Source organism: Podarcis tiliguerta, assembly GCF_965153285.1.
Source record: "Podarcis tiliguerta genome assembly, chromosome: 16".
Classification (NCBI taxonomy): Eukaryota; Metazoa; Chordata; class Lepidosauria; order Squamata; family Lacertidae; genus Podarcis; species Podarcis tiliguerta.
Genome location: NC_139549.1, coordinates 25,553,428 through 25,569,398, shown reverse-complemented (window position 1 = coordinate 25,569,398; position 15,971 = coordinate 25,553,428). Strand labels below are relative to the sequence as shown.

The 15,971-nt window shown below is 48.8% G+C and overlaps 1 protein-coding gene across 1 annotated transcript in view; it reads left to right on the top strand.

The window, feature by feature from the left end:
• Positions 1-4,324: 4,324 nt before the first annotated feature.
• Positions 4,325-15,971, top strand: part of RTN4R (reticulon 4 receptor) — a 114,132-nt gene continuing 102,485 nt past the window's right edge. The window contains exon 1 of the mRNA XM_083417804.1: positions 4,325-5,000. Coding sequence (XP_083273930.1) covers positions 4,979-5,000 — 22 coding nt within the window. The 5' untranslated portion in view covers positions 4,325-4,978. The remainder of the gene's footprint in view (positions 5,001-15,971) is intronic.

The window sequence follows — 15,971 nt, the reverse complement described above, 5'->3', positions numbered from 1 at the left end:
CGTCAAAGACAAAAGACTGGAGTTGCTTCCTGGTCCCCAATCCTCACGGAAGCGACTCAGAAATGTAATGGAATAAACAAGGCCACACCATCCCAACCAACATTTCAGCATTTAAAAGTTTGGCACGGGGTTATTATTGTCAAAATTTTGTTCCCAGTACCATTTCTGTTGTATGGCTGTCCAATAATCAGTCAAATAAGTTTTGATCCGGATATACAGTGGTACCTCTGGTTGTGAACGGGATCTGTTCCAGAGCCCCGTTCACAACATGAGCAGAACGCAACGCGCATCTGCGCGTGCAGGGGTTGCGATTTGCTACTTCTGTGCATGCGCGTGATGTCATTTTGAGCATCTGTGCATACGCGAGTGGCGAAACCCAGAAGTAACCCTTTCCAGTACTTCCGGGTTGCCGTGGAACGCAACCTGAAAAGATTTAACCTGAAGCAAACGTAACAAGAGGTATGACTATATTAAATATTTGATGGCATGGAGATGGTCAAAAATACACACCAGGATAATCAGGGAATTGATTTAATTGGAGGAGGAGGTTAATGTTCTTGATATGAAAATGCGCATCTGTACATGGAACAATCTGTGTGTGAATTTTAAGGAAAGCTTCTTTCCCCTCTAAAATGGAGAACATATGAAGAGAGCTGCAGGATCAGGCCAGTGGTCCCTCTGGTCCAGCATCCTGAGATCTCACAGTGGCCAATCAAATGGCTCTTCTGGGAAACACAGAAGTGGCGCCTGAGCACCAGCCATCTCTCCTCCTGTGGCTTCTAGCAATTGGGATTCAGGAGCATTCCTGCCTCTGGCCATGGAGGCAGAGCACAGCCATCAGGGCTAGTAGCCATTTATAGCCTTTTCCTCTGTGAAAATTCTGCTCAGTTGATGTTTAGCATCGTTCAGGTGGAACAGAATCTACACGCGGTGAAGGATGATTGCTGGAGATGTTCGTTCCCTTAGAGCAAATATATATATCACATATTTCGGTCATGTTCTCAACTCACAAGCAACAGTGTTTCTGTTGTAAATGAAATCAAAAGCATTTCAGGGCACACACAGCCGCTAGATCCAAGAGTCCTTTTATTTCACGATGTCAGACGTATGGCTTTGCTTGAAGACTGAGAAACAATGGTTCGTTTATTGATTGTGGCTTGTATGGTTTGGAGTTTTAGATGGGAAAAAGATTAATCTTCCCTCCATTGATGAGTGGCTTCTGAGAGTTTGGGACACACTGCTCATGCGACCAATTTCTTTTGGTAATGTAGCATGAGTTGGGGAAGAAAGACAATCAGTTTATTGAAAATTTGAGCTTTTTAATGGTGCATTAGTTTAGTGGAGAATAATGAGCTTTATGCTCTAAGTTTATCTCCCACTTGGACCTTCAGTGAAGCTGAAGGCTGGAAGATTCAGGGTAGATTAAAGGAAGGACTTCTACAAAATTTATTATTATTTATTATACAGGGCATAGGTAGACTACGGAAATTGCATCTGCAGGAGGCAGTAATAGCCACCAACCTAGATGGCTTTAAAAGATGATTAGACAAATTCGTGGAGGACCATCGATGACTACTAACCAAGATGTCAAGCCTCTGCCTCCACAGTTGAAAATGACAGGGAGAGTGCTGTTGTGCTTGGATCCTGCTTCTGGATTTCCTGCAGGTATCTGGGTAGCCATTATGAGAACAGGATGCTGAACTAGATGGTCATTGGCCTGATCCAGCACACTCTTCTGATGTTCAGTGGGGGGGGGCTGCCCTTGGGGCTGACCAGATGCTGCAGCTGGGACAGAAAATGGCCAACACATATGGAGCCGCTAAAGCAATTGCCTTAACTGCCAAATAGCTACCAGGTAAGGTTCAAGGTGTTGTGTTTGCTGTACAAAGCCCAATACCGTCCAGGATACCTAAATTTCACCCCATCCCTTATATGCCCAATGGAATACTGTATTCTGCAGGAGACAGTATCCCGCAGAGATCATCCTCTCAGGAAGTCTGCTCTGTATGATGTTGGAATCAGTCTTTTAGTGAGGTGGTAACTGCTTTCTGAAACATCCTCCCACTGCATATTGGGGGGTGGGGGTAGGCATTCCTTCTATTGGCATTTCAGCAACTGTTGAAGACGTTCCTCTTTCAACAAACCTTCTGAAATATTCATCCCAGCTGGCATCTGTCTTGGATTTGAATGGATTTTGTGCTTGTGCTATTGTTGTGGGTTGGGGTGTGTGTGTCAGTCTTCCAGTTCTTTGGATACCCAGTGAGCTTGAGAATCAAGAGGAGCTTGCTGAAACAGACAAGTTTCCTTGTAACACAGGGACCTTAGCTGGCCACTAAGGTGTCCTCATCAGCATCCCCAAAGAAGCAGCCAGGTTGCAAGAGTTGCTGCTAAGTAATAGTGCTCTTTGGGCTAATAAGTGAGCCTTCCCTCCACCCGACTCGCCTAGCTCTCTTGGAGAACAATAGCCAGCACTGTGTCTGTGAACTGAGCTGAGCTGGAATCAGGCTGGAAGCTGGAGACACAGAGACATGTTTGCTCCATGATGAATGGAGAAGCAAGATCTGTTGGGGTGTTGATGCTGCGATCAAAGCCACCTCACCCAAGGCATCTCTACCAGCAGCAGGAGGTTTCAAAGGCCCCACCTTTGCAGGTCTTGGCAGCCAGTGGCATGGGGGCATCAGTCTTGAGAGTGGCTTGCATGGAAAGGAGCCTTTGGGCTGGGCAGCATGCCAAAGCATCTGAAAGGGGGTGGGTGTCATGGGTGTTTGTGTGACCCAAAGTTTACCCTGTGGGGCAGGAGTATGCAGGCTTCAGGAGGTGACCCTATGCACACTGATATCTTATAACTGATTGACTGCATTTATAGTGAACCTTTTCCTCAAAGGAGAAGGGACCCTGCTGCAAAAATAGTCACAGGCCTTTGACTTCCCATGACTCTGCACCACTACAGTGCTGCTTCTTAGTTGCCTACAGTCTTGGGGGAGTGGAAGAACTGCCCATCAACTTCCTCCTCCTCCTCCTCAGTCTTAGTGTGGCCCTTGTAGAACTCAGCAGTGGGGAGGATGGGGACAAAATTAGAAATAGCTGCCCCCACCTATTATTGACACTGGCCCCACCTTTGTTTGTCCCGTCTCTTACGCTCTCTGGCTCCCCCTAATGTTGGGCTCCTTGTCTTCTGCCCTACCACAACCAATGGGCACCAGCCAGCATCGTATCAGAGGAAGGTCCCCTTTGAAGTCGGGACTTTTTGCCTCAAGCTCCTGTATTCCCAAGAGGTGAATTAGAGCAGGTAAAAAAAACAACTCGCTGTGTAGTCTTTCAAATCAGTGTGGTGCGATAAGAGGACATTAAAACACAGAGAGTTAAGAGCGAAAGTCCCTGTCCCCTTTCAGAGCAGATTAATCTAGATTAACTCCCATTTCAAGCTGCTGGTTTTGTTGTCCCAACAAATCACTAATATGGATTAGAGCTTGCACACCAAGCATAAGGCACGCGAGGGGGGGGGGACTGTGTATGTGTTTGTGTGTCTGAGGACACAACCAATTTCCTTCTGTTTACCCCACCCCCACCCCTTCTCAAAATGGGTCTCACGCGTGTCAAGCGCTGAGGGGGGTGATGAGGGATGCGTCACCCTGTCCCAGAAGTGTGAGGAACCGATATTCGAGAGATTCAGACATCCAGGGTAGGAAGCATTGGGGAATGCGGGTGCGGGAGTGTCCTCGGGTGGGCGTGGAGTGTGCTCGATGCCTCCCAGGACGGAGTCTCGCTTCATAGGCAAGAATGAGATGTCTATTCTCTGAAGCAGAAGGCAGAGATGCGCCTGCACTCCGACGCGCCCCCGCCCCCCTGCACAGTCAGTCCGGATTCTCTCCTCGGCGTCCTATAGGTGGCACCGTCCCTCCAGGAATGAGCTGCCAGCCTCGTCGCCTAGGCCAGCGTGCTGCCGCGGACAGACCCGGGCCGGGAGAAACATCGCTGCTGCAGTCTTCTCTTCTGTCAACCCCCCCCCCCCCGCGCGCGCACCTCCCATCAGTTCCGAACCCTTTCGCAGCCCGAACGGGGCCCTGTCATAGTCCTGAAGGGTCTTCCTCGCACTCTCCTATCTTCAAACACGCCTCCGAACAAGTCCGAAGTGATTTCTCTTTGGAGAGAGGCTCGCGCGTGTATTGTGGGTGGGTGGGGGCCAGGTGCCGCTGTCCCCCTCGTCTCCCCGCAGGCAAGCCCCTGGTGGTGGTGGAGAGCGACGTCTAGCCACAGCCAAGCCCGCTCCGGCCAAGCGCTCCCCGTTTTTCTGCAGGACTCCCTAACGCGCTCCGCGTGCGCCCCCCTCGCCGGAGCGCGCGGCGGCGGCCCCTCCCTCCTCCCTCTCCCTCTACCTCCTCCAGCCAGTAAATCCGATCTAGGCCGATTCCTCTCACGTCAAACCACATGATCCCATAAAACATTCATCACCTTTCAGTCCCCCCGCCGGAGCAGCCGAAACCAGCCTCGCCAGCGCCGCCGTCCCTCCTTCTCCGAGCCCCGGATCGCGCGCCCTTTCCCAGCTGGGAAAGCCTCGCCACACAAAAAACAACTACCCGCTCCTCCCTACCCTGACGCCGGGAGGGCAAGACCAGCAGAAGCGGAGCCGAGGCAAAGCAGGGCGGACGCGCTCGGTGGATTCAGCGCCTGCCTCTTTTTCCCTGCGTCGCAGCCGCCGGCGCGTTGGTGTGAGCCACAGCGCGCGGGGCGTCTCCTCCCTCAGTCCCTTCTGCCTGGATGCTGGCTCCTCCGGCCGCAGGAGCGCTCCGCCTCGCTAGCCCGATGAGCCAGGCGGGCATCGGGCTTGTCGCCGGCAAAGGCAGCAGCAGCATCCCCGTCGTCGTGCCCGCGCCCGGGTGGAAGTTTGCATGAGGCTCCGCTGCGTTTCTTTTGGGAAGGATTTGCCGCTGCGTCCCCCCCGTTGCCCTCCGAGCCGTGCCTTTCCCGAGCCCCTAAAATGAAGAGGGCGATCGCTGAAGGTAAGTGACGGCACGGAGGAAGAGACACAAAGGGGATTTTTTTTTTTTTAGGTGGGGACACACACAAATATGGACTGGAGAGGGGAGATGAAAGAGTGTGGCCGTCGGGGTTTCCTTTGCGCGCGGCGCGGGGAGAAGTTCCGAGGAGGCAACTTTGTCTGTCGCGGGCTGTGGAAGCTCTGGGAAGGAGGGGGGACGGCGGGGGCCAACTTCGAGGGAGGGGGAAGCCGTCTAACTTAAGGCGAGGGGCGTCGGGGAAAAGCGTTTGCCAACTGTGCCCTTTTCAAAGAGGCAGGCTACGGAGACTTGCCATCGCCTGCTGAAAGTCCGGAGAGGATAGACGGTGTGTTTGTGTCTTTTCTTTGGGGGAGAGTGTGCTCGCGGGACCTACCCCGCCCTTGAAGGACCTTTGCTTCCCCCCCCTTCCCCCGCCCCGCTTGGCGCAGAATTCCTCCCTGGACGTGTGTTTGTGTGTAGAGGAGAATCTAGTTCGACGTTGGCGCGTTTACAAGGAATGTAGAACGGACGGCGCGCTGCGCCCGGATTTGAGCGCGCGGAGCGGGGGATTATTATCATCGTCTTTCTGTCTTCCCTCCTCCATGCCAGGCTTTTGTGCTATTGCAGGGGGGAGTGTCTGCCGGGGAAAATGTGTCTGTCGGGGAGAAAGAACTCCATCTCAATCATTTTCAACTCGGACCCCAAAGCAGGTTGAGGGGAGGTGGAATAGATGGCCTGGGGTGCAGTCAAAGGCCTCCAATGAAAGGAAATGCTGTTTAGCGTGTGTGTCCAAAATAGCTCTTTTTGCTAGTCGCCAGTTTGGGGCAGCTTGGCTGTTAGAGAAACAACATCTCCCCCAGGTGGAGAGGGCGGAAAGGGTTAGCATTTTACCCCCTCAAAAATAGCTTTGGAGATGCAGAAGTTCCGTGTTCCTGGCTTGCCAGTTCAGATCCCACCTCCTTCTCGCGCTTGAAGGGGCTTGCTTTAGGTCGGGCCCCGTATCTTTCATGGGCTTCTCAAGAGCGCCCCCCAGAGGCCCTGACGGTCTGCGGCTCCAGCAGGTGTCTGCAGAGGCGCTCTTGCCTGGCCAGCGTGGAAAGACGGGGGCGGGCAGTGGTCCCTCCGCGTGTCCCCCCCCCCCCCCAGCGGTGCATTTCCTCGGCGTGTGGATGCGGGAGGCAATCTTTCGCTCCTTTCCTGTGTCGAACAGGGGGAACTTTATGATGGAAGGTGTTAGTGGAAAAGACCCCATGGCCATTTTAGGAGTATTGCCACCACCACCCAGAGCATCAGGTATTTTAGCAGCATTTCCTTCCCTGGCAGGAGAAAGCTGCGCTGCAAGCTCCATGGAGTTGGCCAAAGTTTCCCAGAGCTTGTCTGAACACCGCAGGGATAACGTGACATTCCATCTAGGCAAGAGCAATCTGATTAGACAGAGCTGTTAATGGGAGTGTGCATTTATAATGGGTTGTGTGTGTCACCTCCGGGATATCTCGTAACTAAAACGATATATATTTGGTCCTTAGAACACCTGCTTTGCATACAGGTTTTGGGTTCAATCCTCAGGACTGGGAATGAATGCCCCCTGCCTGAAACCCCGGAGAGCTGCTGCCAGTCAGTGTTGGATCTATGATCTGATTCTGTTTAAGGCAGTTTTCTGTGTTTGGTGGTGGAATTGCCTGTTTTGCACCCAGGAGGTCCCAGGTCCAATATCCACCATCTCCAGATAGGGCTAGGAACGTCCCCTGCTTGAAACCCCGGAGAGCTGCTGCCAGTCAGTGTTGGAATACTGAGCTAGATGGCCTGGCTCTGTTTAAGGTGGCTTTCTATGTTTGTAGCTCTGTGGTGGGAGTGCCTCTTACACACACAGAAGGTTCAATTGGCCCTACGGCATCTCCAGGTTGGGTCTGAGATTATCCCCTGTCTGAAATCCTGGGCAGCCACTGTTAGCTGGACCAATGACCTGATTCAGGATAAGGCAGATTCCTATGTACAATGCCTTCCAGGGGGCATGAAGTATTCTTTCCTTGGGGGTGGGGTGGGGTGGGGAATGTTCTCCACCCTCAAAAGGCACCAAAGCTCTTTGTTAGGAAGAAAAGGATGAATGAGGGAGAAAGAGGGGATTATGGCATCTCATCCTCCTCCAGCCCCTGCAGATCTGATCTCCACTGTGATGGTCCTGGGAAAAATGGTGGGGTGAGGAAGGAAAAAGGGAGTGGGGTGTCTGTTGGTGTAATGACCAGGGCTGGCCCAAAGCATCACTAGCTAATTGCTCCTCTGCTCAGCTTCATTTAAAAAGAAGGGGGGGGGGGAATCAAGGCGCTAAACTGGATTAAGGCTTTGTGTGTGAAATTACATGCAAAGTGAGGAAATCATGTTCTGTAGGTTAGGCGTCGCTTTCGTTCCACTGGGTGATGATGCTCCCCGATGTAATCGGCGTGGAAGGCATCTGGCTTTCGGCAGGGAACTGTGTGTGCAGGGGGTTGCCAGTTGCAGGGAGACGAGGTCTTGTTCTAGGTCTGCTCAAATACCTGTGCTCCGTGGGGATCAGATAGCTGCGGAGGCAGCCCTGTCCAGAGCCCGGAGGAGAGGCGGCGGCTGGCCACAGGGGGCAGGTTTTGGATGCCTGGAATGGTGGCATAATGGGGACCACAAGGCAGCATTTGCGGCAAGTTTGCCTAGACGAGCTCCACTGAAATGAATATGAGCTACTAAGCAGTCCCGGGAGTTTTGTTTGGACGGGTCTCGCAGTGCTCAGAAGCCAAGAAAGAACTGTGACACTATTTATTTACCGATCACATGTATATCTCATCATTCCTCCAAGGAGCTCAAGGTGGTCCTCTTCCTCTTCATCTTATCCCTACAACAACCCTGTGAAGTTGGCTGGGCTGAAAGACAGGAACTGACCCAGGGCCATCCAGTGAGTTTCATAGCTGAACAAGGATTTGAACCCCGGTCTGATACTCTAACCACTGGACTAAACTCCCTCTCTCCATATATAATGGAACAGGAAAATGTGGTCGTTGTGGTTGTTATATTCAGTTCTCATATAAATGATCTCTTCCCTTCTGCCCGAAAAGAACACATCAAAAAGGTTTCGAAGCAGTGATGAAAAGTCACCACAGGGGGAGCCAGAGGGTTAACTTCAAGCAGAGAGTTCCAGAGGCCCTTCTGTATGTTCCCACCAACAGTACTTGATATGTGTTGATTCAATGGGGGGAAAGGTTGTCCTGGCAGGCTCGTTTTACAGATTAAAAGGCCCTTGTTGGCACTCTTGTTAAATCACCCCTGAAGGAGAAGCAGAGACGCAAACAGGGCTGTGCTGACACCTATATTCCACTAGAGCTTGAAAGAAGAGCACAGAATTCATCCTCCTGAGGATTCGTTTTTGAAATGCACGAAGAAGTTTCGGCTCCTTGCAGGAGCAACAACATCCTTGTGGGGGGGCAGTTCCAGGTGGAATCTTATTGCCTTCCTCCAATTAGTAGCAGAACCAAAATAAAGCATTTACAAAGTAGTGAAAAGTACAGAATCCATTATTATACGAAATAAGTTTTGTTTTACTGCAGGTGTTCTTTCTCCTGTGCTATGCCTTTATTTCAGGTGTGCTGTAGCAATGCATGGTATAAACCACAGCAGTTAAATAAAAATGCACTGCAGGGGGGGGGGGGGCAAAAAGGTTCACAGTTGTCTCAATAGCTGGTGCAAAAGCATTTATTACATTTATCTCCCACCTTTTTCTCCAAGGTGGCAGTGTACATGGCTGTCCCTCTCCTTTTTGTAATCCGCACAACAACCCTGCGAGGTGGGTTAGGCTGAGAGGGGTAGTGACTGGCCCAAGATCACACCTAGTGAGCTTACTGGCTGCGTGGGGATTCGAACCATGGTCTCCAAGGTCCTAGTCCAACACTAACCACTAAACCACACTGCCTTTTTGGGACTCCCTCCTTAGGGAAATCCACCTTGAACTCTTCTGATTGATTCCTGCCAGAAGAATCAGGCCTTTCTCCTGTTTATGGTCATCCATGGGAATGATTTGTTGCAATACAGTGGTACCTCGGATTACATACACTTCAGGTTACAGACGCTTCAGCTTACAGACTCCGCTAACCCAGAAATAGTACCTCGGGTTAAGAACTTTGCTTCAGGATGAGAACAGAAATTGCGCGGCAGCAGCAGGAGGCCCCATTAGCTAAAGTGGTGCCTCAGGTTAAGAACAGTTTCAGGTTAAGAACGGACCTTCAGAACAAATTAAGTTCTTAACCTGAGGTACCACCATACTACTTTCCTTCCCTTTCCCCCTCCTCCAGATTTGATTTCTTTTTCTGTGTTTGTGTGTGAAGCTCCTTCGTTTGGAAGTTTAGATTTACGACACAGCATCCTTTTTACTTGTGAGGAATGGGATATTTTGGGGAGGTGACTTATATATAAGCACTTTAAGGCCCCTTGCTACTGTACCTGATCTGTTGTTGCTTCCTGCAACTGGTTTTGATGCTGCTGTTGTGCTCTCATTGCCTCTAACTTTTCCAGAGCCAAAATTAACATTTTAATGGAAAGGGGCCATGGAAATAAATAAGAGAGAAAGAAAGTAAAGATAGAGAGAGAGAGAATACAAAGGGGAAAGATGATCAAGGTGTGAAACAGACCCCTACGTCTTAGATCAGTGGTTCCCAAAGTGGGGGCTAGTTCCCCCTGGAGGTGGTGGATTAGGGGGTGCTAAGAGGAAAATGGGTAGCAGGGGGATGCTGGAGATATAAACGACTATCAGACTTTGAAAAGCTGGTACCGCTGGATCAAGTTCATAAATTTTGCTGGCTTTGTTGAAGAAGTCGTTTTAATTGGATTTTGATTAAATGTGCAATTAATTGTTACTCTTTTGAATTTTATTGTGTTATTATCTCCCTTAGCGGGTTGTGCAAACTGCTCTTCTGAATACAGTGGTACCTTGGTTCTCAAACGCCTTGGTACTCAAACAACTTGGAACCCAAACACTGCAAACCCGGCCTGGAAGTAAGTGTTCCGGTTTGCGAACTTTTTTCAGAAGCCGAACGTGCTCCATTTTGAGTGCCACACTTCTGTTTTGAGCTTTACACCGAGGTCTGTCTGTTTTTGCTATTTATTTTGCGTTTTTGTTTTTGCGGCTTTTTTGTTTTGTTTTTGTGACTGTGTGGAACCCAGTTCACCTACTGACTGATTGATTGTGTGACTGCAGTACATTGTTTATTGCTTTCATTTTATGGATCAGTGGTCTCGTTAGATAGTAAAATTCATGTTAAATTGTTGTTTTAGGGGTCATTTTTAAAAGTCTGGAATGGATTAATCCATTTTGCATTACTTTCTATGGGAAAGCACGCCTTGGTTTTGGAATGCTTTGGTTTTGGAACGGACTTCCGGAACGGATTAAGTTTGAGAACCAAGGTACCACTGTAATGGTTTTTATGGGGTGAAGTAGGGGGCACTGGGCATGAGTTCATGGGACCAAGGGTGACCCAAAAAGTTTGAGAACCGCTGTCTCAGGTCATCAGCTATAACTGCTGTGGTGATGTCCCACTATTTCATTCCAACTACCCCCCTCTCTCCTGCAAGTGAGGCAAGTGATTTTTTTGGGGGGGGGGGCAGACTGACTTCTTTGGAGAGAAAAGGTAGTTCTCGTGAATGGCTGCACCATCAACCTGCCCAGATGTTCTGCTGCTCTGGAGAGTGTGGGCTTGTGTCTAGTCTCCATTGGCTGTTTTTGTTTTGTTTTTTAAATATATGGTAGCAAGCAAGCAAGAAAAAACACTGGGGAGAAAAGGTTGGTTGCTGAGCTACAGTTTCAGATGGGAGCCTACAGAGGTTTTCTGACATTCAGCAAGCCATGCATTCTGCAAGATGGTGATCACACCCCAGATGTGAGGCTCTGTCAAACAGAACATCTGTTCACTCTATGGCTTCTCCTAAAGGAATATATTCTTCTGCAGATTCCCTCTGGTGGGATTAGGAACTGATAAAAAAACCTACAGGCCAAGGATGGGGAACCTGTGGCCTGCCAGATGTTGCTGGAGTATTATTAGCAGTACAGCCCTGTATTAGTATTGCTAGAGTTTTATTGTTGCTAGAGTATTATTAGCAGTACTGTATTAGTATTATTACTTATGATCAGTAACTTTTCCGCAAAGAGTGACTCAAAGTGACTTTTCAGAATGATGCAAATATTAAAACCCTTTGCTAGTTGCCCTTTCCCCCACCAGTGTTAGAAATTAGCCAGGCGCCAGGCGCGTTTTGTGACTGGCATGGGTCCAACTGTGACCATGTTGAGATCTCTGGAGGACACACTGGTGACTGACATCTCCACCTGGCTGGCCCCTCCAGTTTTCTTATGCAGGCAAGCAGAAGAGCTTATTTATTGCACTTATATCCCACCTCTTTCTTCAAAGACTACATGGTTCAACCTCTCTCTCCCCCCCCCCCCCGCTCCTCAGTTAATCCTTACAATGGCCCTGTGACGTTGTGATTGGCCCAAGGTCACCCAGTAAGCTTCATAACTGAGTGGAGATTTGAACCCTGATCTCCCAGGTCCTAGTCCAACACCGTAACCACTACACCACACTGCCTTCCTAGAGTATTTCTGCCAAGGGGCAGCTATATAAGTAGGTAAATAAATATGGGGAAACCAAAAGGTCACTTAGAGAAGGATCTGAAATATTTTCCATTAAGCTTGAAATTGTTTTATTCTGGATTGTTTTATTCAATGTGTTAATATGTTGTAAACCGCTTTGAGATTTTTTCTTTAAAATATAAAGTGGTGTAGAAATGGAATTAATAATAATAATAAACCTTGTTGGTGGAAAAATGACACCTAGACATTCCATTATAGGGACCAAAGCCCATGTTTAAGGTGCATTTTGGTGATTAGCGGGTGGTGCTGTGGTCTAAACTTCCGAGTTTCTTGGGCTTGCCGATCAGAAGGTTGGTGGTTCGAATCCCAGCGACAGGGTGAGCTCCCATTGCTCTGTCCCAGCTCCTGCCAACCTAGCAGGTCGAAAGCACGCCAGTGCAAGTACATAAATAGGTACCACTCCGGTGGGAAGGTAAACGGCGTTTCCGTGCGCTCTGGTTTCCGTCATGGTGTCCCGTTGCACCAGAAGCGGTTTAGTCCTGCTGCCCTCATAACCCGGAAAGCTGTCTGTGGACAAACGCCGGCTCCCTTGGCCTGAAAGTGAGATGAGTGCTGCAACCCCATAGTCACCTTTGACTGGACTTAACTATCCAGGGGTCCTTTACCCTTTTTACATATATCTGAGTTTCTAACACCGTGCCACACCTGACCAAGCCATGAAGGATCATAGCTTACTGTTAGAAGCATCAGCCTTGCATGCAGGTCAGGGTGGGAGAGACTTCCTCTCTGAAACCCTGGAGTGTCACTGCCGGTCAGTGCAGCCAACACTGAAGTTGGTCCTTTGTTGGATCCCTCTGCTGGCTTTTTCTCTTAAGAACTGCTGATTATCCTGAGTGGTGCTGTGCGTTTTGTTGCATTTCATGTTTTATGCATCGTGAAACCACCTTGAGCGTCCTCTGTGGACTGAAACGGAGAACGGAAGTGCTTTAACTGACTATGTTTGTTGCTGGAGAAGTGAAGTTCGGGCACTTGGCTTGATCTACCCTCTTGGACCCAGTGGCTCTCCGCCAGATCTAGTGGCTGACCAAAGATCATATGAAGAGGGGTGTTTTAGAAAACTGCCTGTTCTGGGCCCAATTCAAGATGTTATGATGAGCATATAAAACTTGGGACCTGAGTAACTCCTGTCTGGACTAATGTGATGCACTGTAAGTGGGGCTGCCTTTGCAGATGATTTGGCGACTGTGGCTAGTGCCAAATGTGAGAATGTTCAGGGAGGCAGGAGAGGATATATTGTTTATTAATATCCTTCCTAACTTGCGCTCGCAAGTTCTATAACTTAGCAGAGTTTTACATTCCCCTTTTAAATGCACACCAGATAGCTGGTTGCAGGATTGTGTAAGCCTCTCAGTATTAGATTCCTGGTAATTTCCCTTAAAAGAATAAACACACCACAATCTTGTGTGAAGTATATAAAAGAAGTTTACTCACATCATCAGTTCACAGTTGGATCCCTGAAGGCAGACTTAGTTACAAAGTATATACATGTGGATTTATCCCATATGGGGATAATCCCAGTGTCCTCTGTTGGCTAGAAGCCAACAGAGCATCTCTAGCTAAAAGCTGCTGCTCTAGCGACAGAGGAAGTCAAAGAGAGGAAGTGTGCAGCGTGCCCTGCTTTTTTGTTACCTAGGCAGGTAAGGTCATGCCCACCTCTAGTCACATGCAAAGAAATATGTCCCAGCCAGGAGGAAACAGGAAGTTTTTGACTGACTGGATCAAACATTCCCCTGCATGTCCACTCTAGGAAAATAAGGAATGTTGCACTTGACTGCTACCTGTGTATCACATGCAACAAAGAATGCAACTGATAGGCTGGCAATTGAGGTAGCTCAATGGGGCCATGCACCACCCGTTCTGAAAGCACTGCCCTGGCTGCCCGTGAGCTACAGGAGCAAATTCAAGGTGCTAATACGAACATATAAGACCCTAAATGGCTTGGGACCTAAGTATTCTAAAATAGTGCCTTCCCCAGTACCAACTTACAGGAGAAAGGACGGAATATAAATTGAAATTTTAATAATAATAATAATCCATGTGACATGCAGCTGGTTTCTGTGCATGATCAGAAATCATAGTTATTATTTATTGAACTTATATACCGCCCTATACCTGGGCGGGGGGGTCCTCAGGGTGGTTCACAGAATAAAATCAAGATATAAAATCACAGATACCTAATAAAAAGAAAACAACAGACCAATAGCCCTTCCCCCAAGAATGCATTTTAAAAGAGCATAGGATGTCAGTCAGGTCAACCAAAGGCCTGGTTGAAAAGGAACTTTTTGGCCTGGCACCTAAAGGTGTTTAATGAAGGCGCCTGGCGAACTTTCCTGGGGAGAGCATTCCACAGACAGGGAGCCACTGCAGAGAAGGCCCGTTCTCATGTTGCCACCCTCCGGACCTATTGAGCAGGAGGTACATGAAGGAGGGCCTCAGAAGATGATCTCAGGGTCTGGGATGGTTCATATGGAAAGAGGTGGTCCTTGAGGTATTGCGGTCCTGAGCCATTTATGGCTTTATAGGTCAAAACCAACACTTTGAATTGGGCCCAGAAACTAATGGGTAGCCATTGCAGTTGGAGCAGGATCGGTGTAATATGCTTGAACCGTCTTGCTCTTGGTCGCTGAATTCAGCAGCATCTGAACCATCTTCTGCGGCAGCCCCATGTATAACATAGAAGTCATCCACCACTAATCTCCCACTTGCAGTATCATGTGCTATTGCCCTGTTCTGTTTTTCTTGACCTTCTAAGTGCTAATAGTTTGTACAGTCATACCTTGGGTTAAATGTGCTTCAGGTTGCGCGTTTTCAGGTTACGCTCCGTGGTGACCCAGAAGTAATGGAGCGCGTTACCTCTGGGTTTCGCCACTCGCGCATGCGCAGACGCTCAAAATGACGTCATGCGCGGAAGCACCAAATCACGACCCGTGCAGACATGGAGACTTGGGTTGTGTTCGCTTCAAGATGCGAACGGGGCTCCAGAATGGATCCCATTTGCATCCAGAGGTACCACTGTACATGGTGAAATTTACTTACTGATTTCATTACATTTATATCTCAGCTTTCCTCCCAAGAGCTTGAGGCAGTGTACATGGGAATGCTATAGTATGCAGTAACTTGGGGAAACCACACAGGGACTTTTGGAATGAGCCCAGCCTTCCTAAACCTAGCAGCCTTCAGGTTTTGTACTACAACTCCCAATATCCCTGAGCACCGGCCATGCTGACTGGGGCTGATTCATGTCATGCTCCAAAACATCTGGAGGGCACTGAGTCTGGGATGGCTGCTATAACAGGCAGCATTTGGGGATTAAGGTAAGGTTGATAAGCTTTGGAATGACAAGCAGCAGCTGTCCAGGATGAGCTGCACATTTGAACTTCCCTCTTATAGAGAAGCATGCAGATGTTTAAAATAAAACAATGGATTGCAGATCTAGTAGGTTGCGATATGGTTTGCAGTAGATCAGCAAGGGTTTTTGACTTCGAGTGGCATTTATTTATGGAAATATTTGTATACTGTGGTGTAAGTATACAGTCATACCTTGGTTCACGAATGCCTTGCGAGTTGAACGTTTTGGCTCCCAAATGCCGCAAACCCGGAAGTGAATGTTCCGGTTTGCGATCATTATTTGGAACCTGAACGTCTGAAGTGGCTTCTGTGGCTTCTGATTGGTTGCAGGAGCTTCCTGCAGCCAATCAGAAGCCCTGCCTTGGTTTCCAAACGTTTTGGAAGTTGAACGGACTTCCGGAACAGATTCCGTTCAACTTCCAAGGTACCACTGTAAAAACACAATAAAACATTAAAAACCACCAAAAAAAGAGTTAAAAACAGACGTCAATTAACCACTTTGGAAGAGTGTGTTCTTAATTGCCTGTGTATGCCTTGCCTGGTGGAAGAGGAGAATTTTCAGCAGGCATGTAAAAGTTGGCACAGAAGGTGCCTGCTTAGTCTCTAGTGGCAGAGAGTTCCACATGACACTCAAGACTTGGTCTCTTATTGTTGTCAAAGGAGCCTCACCAACTCTGAGAATGACCAGCAATGCTCCTGCAGATGATCTTAGTGGTTGAGCTGGGATGTAAGGGCTCAGGTGATTCCTGAGGTACCTTGGACCTAAGTCGCTCAGGGCTTAATTAATACAAGGACCTTGAACCTGCCTCTTTTATCAATGGCGTCACATGTTCCCATCAGCAGTCTGGCTGCCACATTCTGCACCAGCTGGAGCTTCTGAACCAAGCCCAAGGGCAGCCCCACAAAGAGCACATTGCAGTAATCCAGCCTCAAGGTTGACAACCTATCTACTACAACAAATGGCCTGC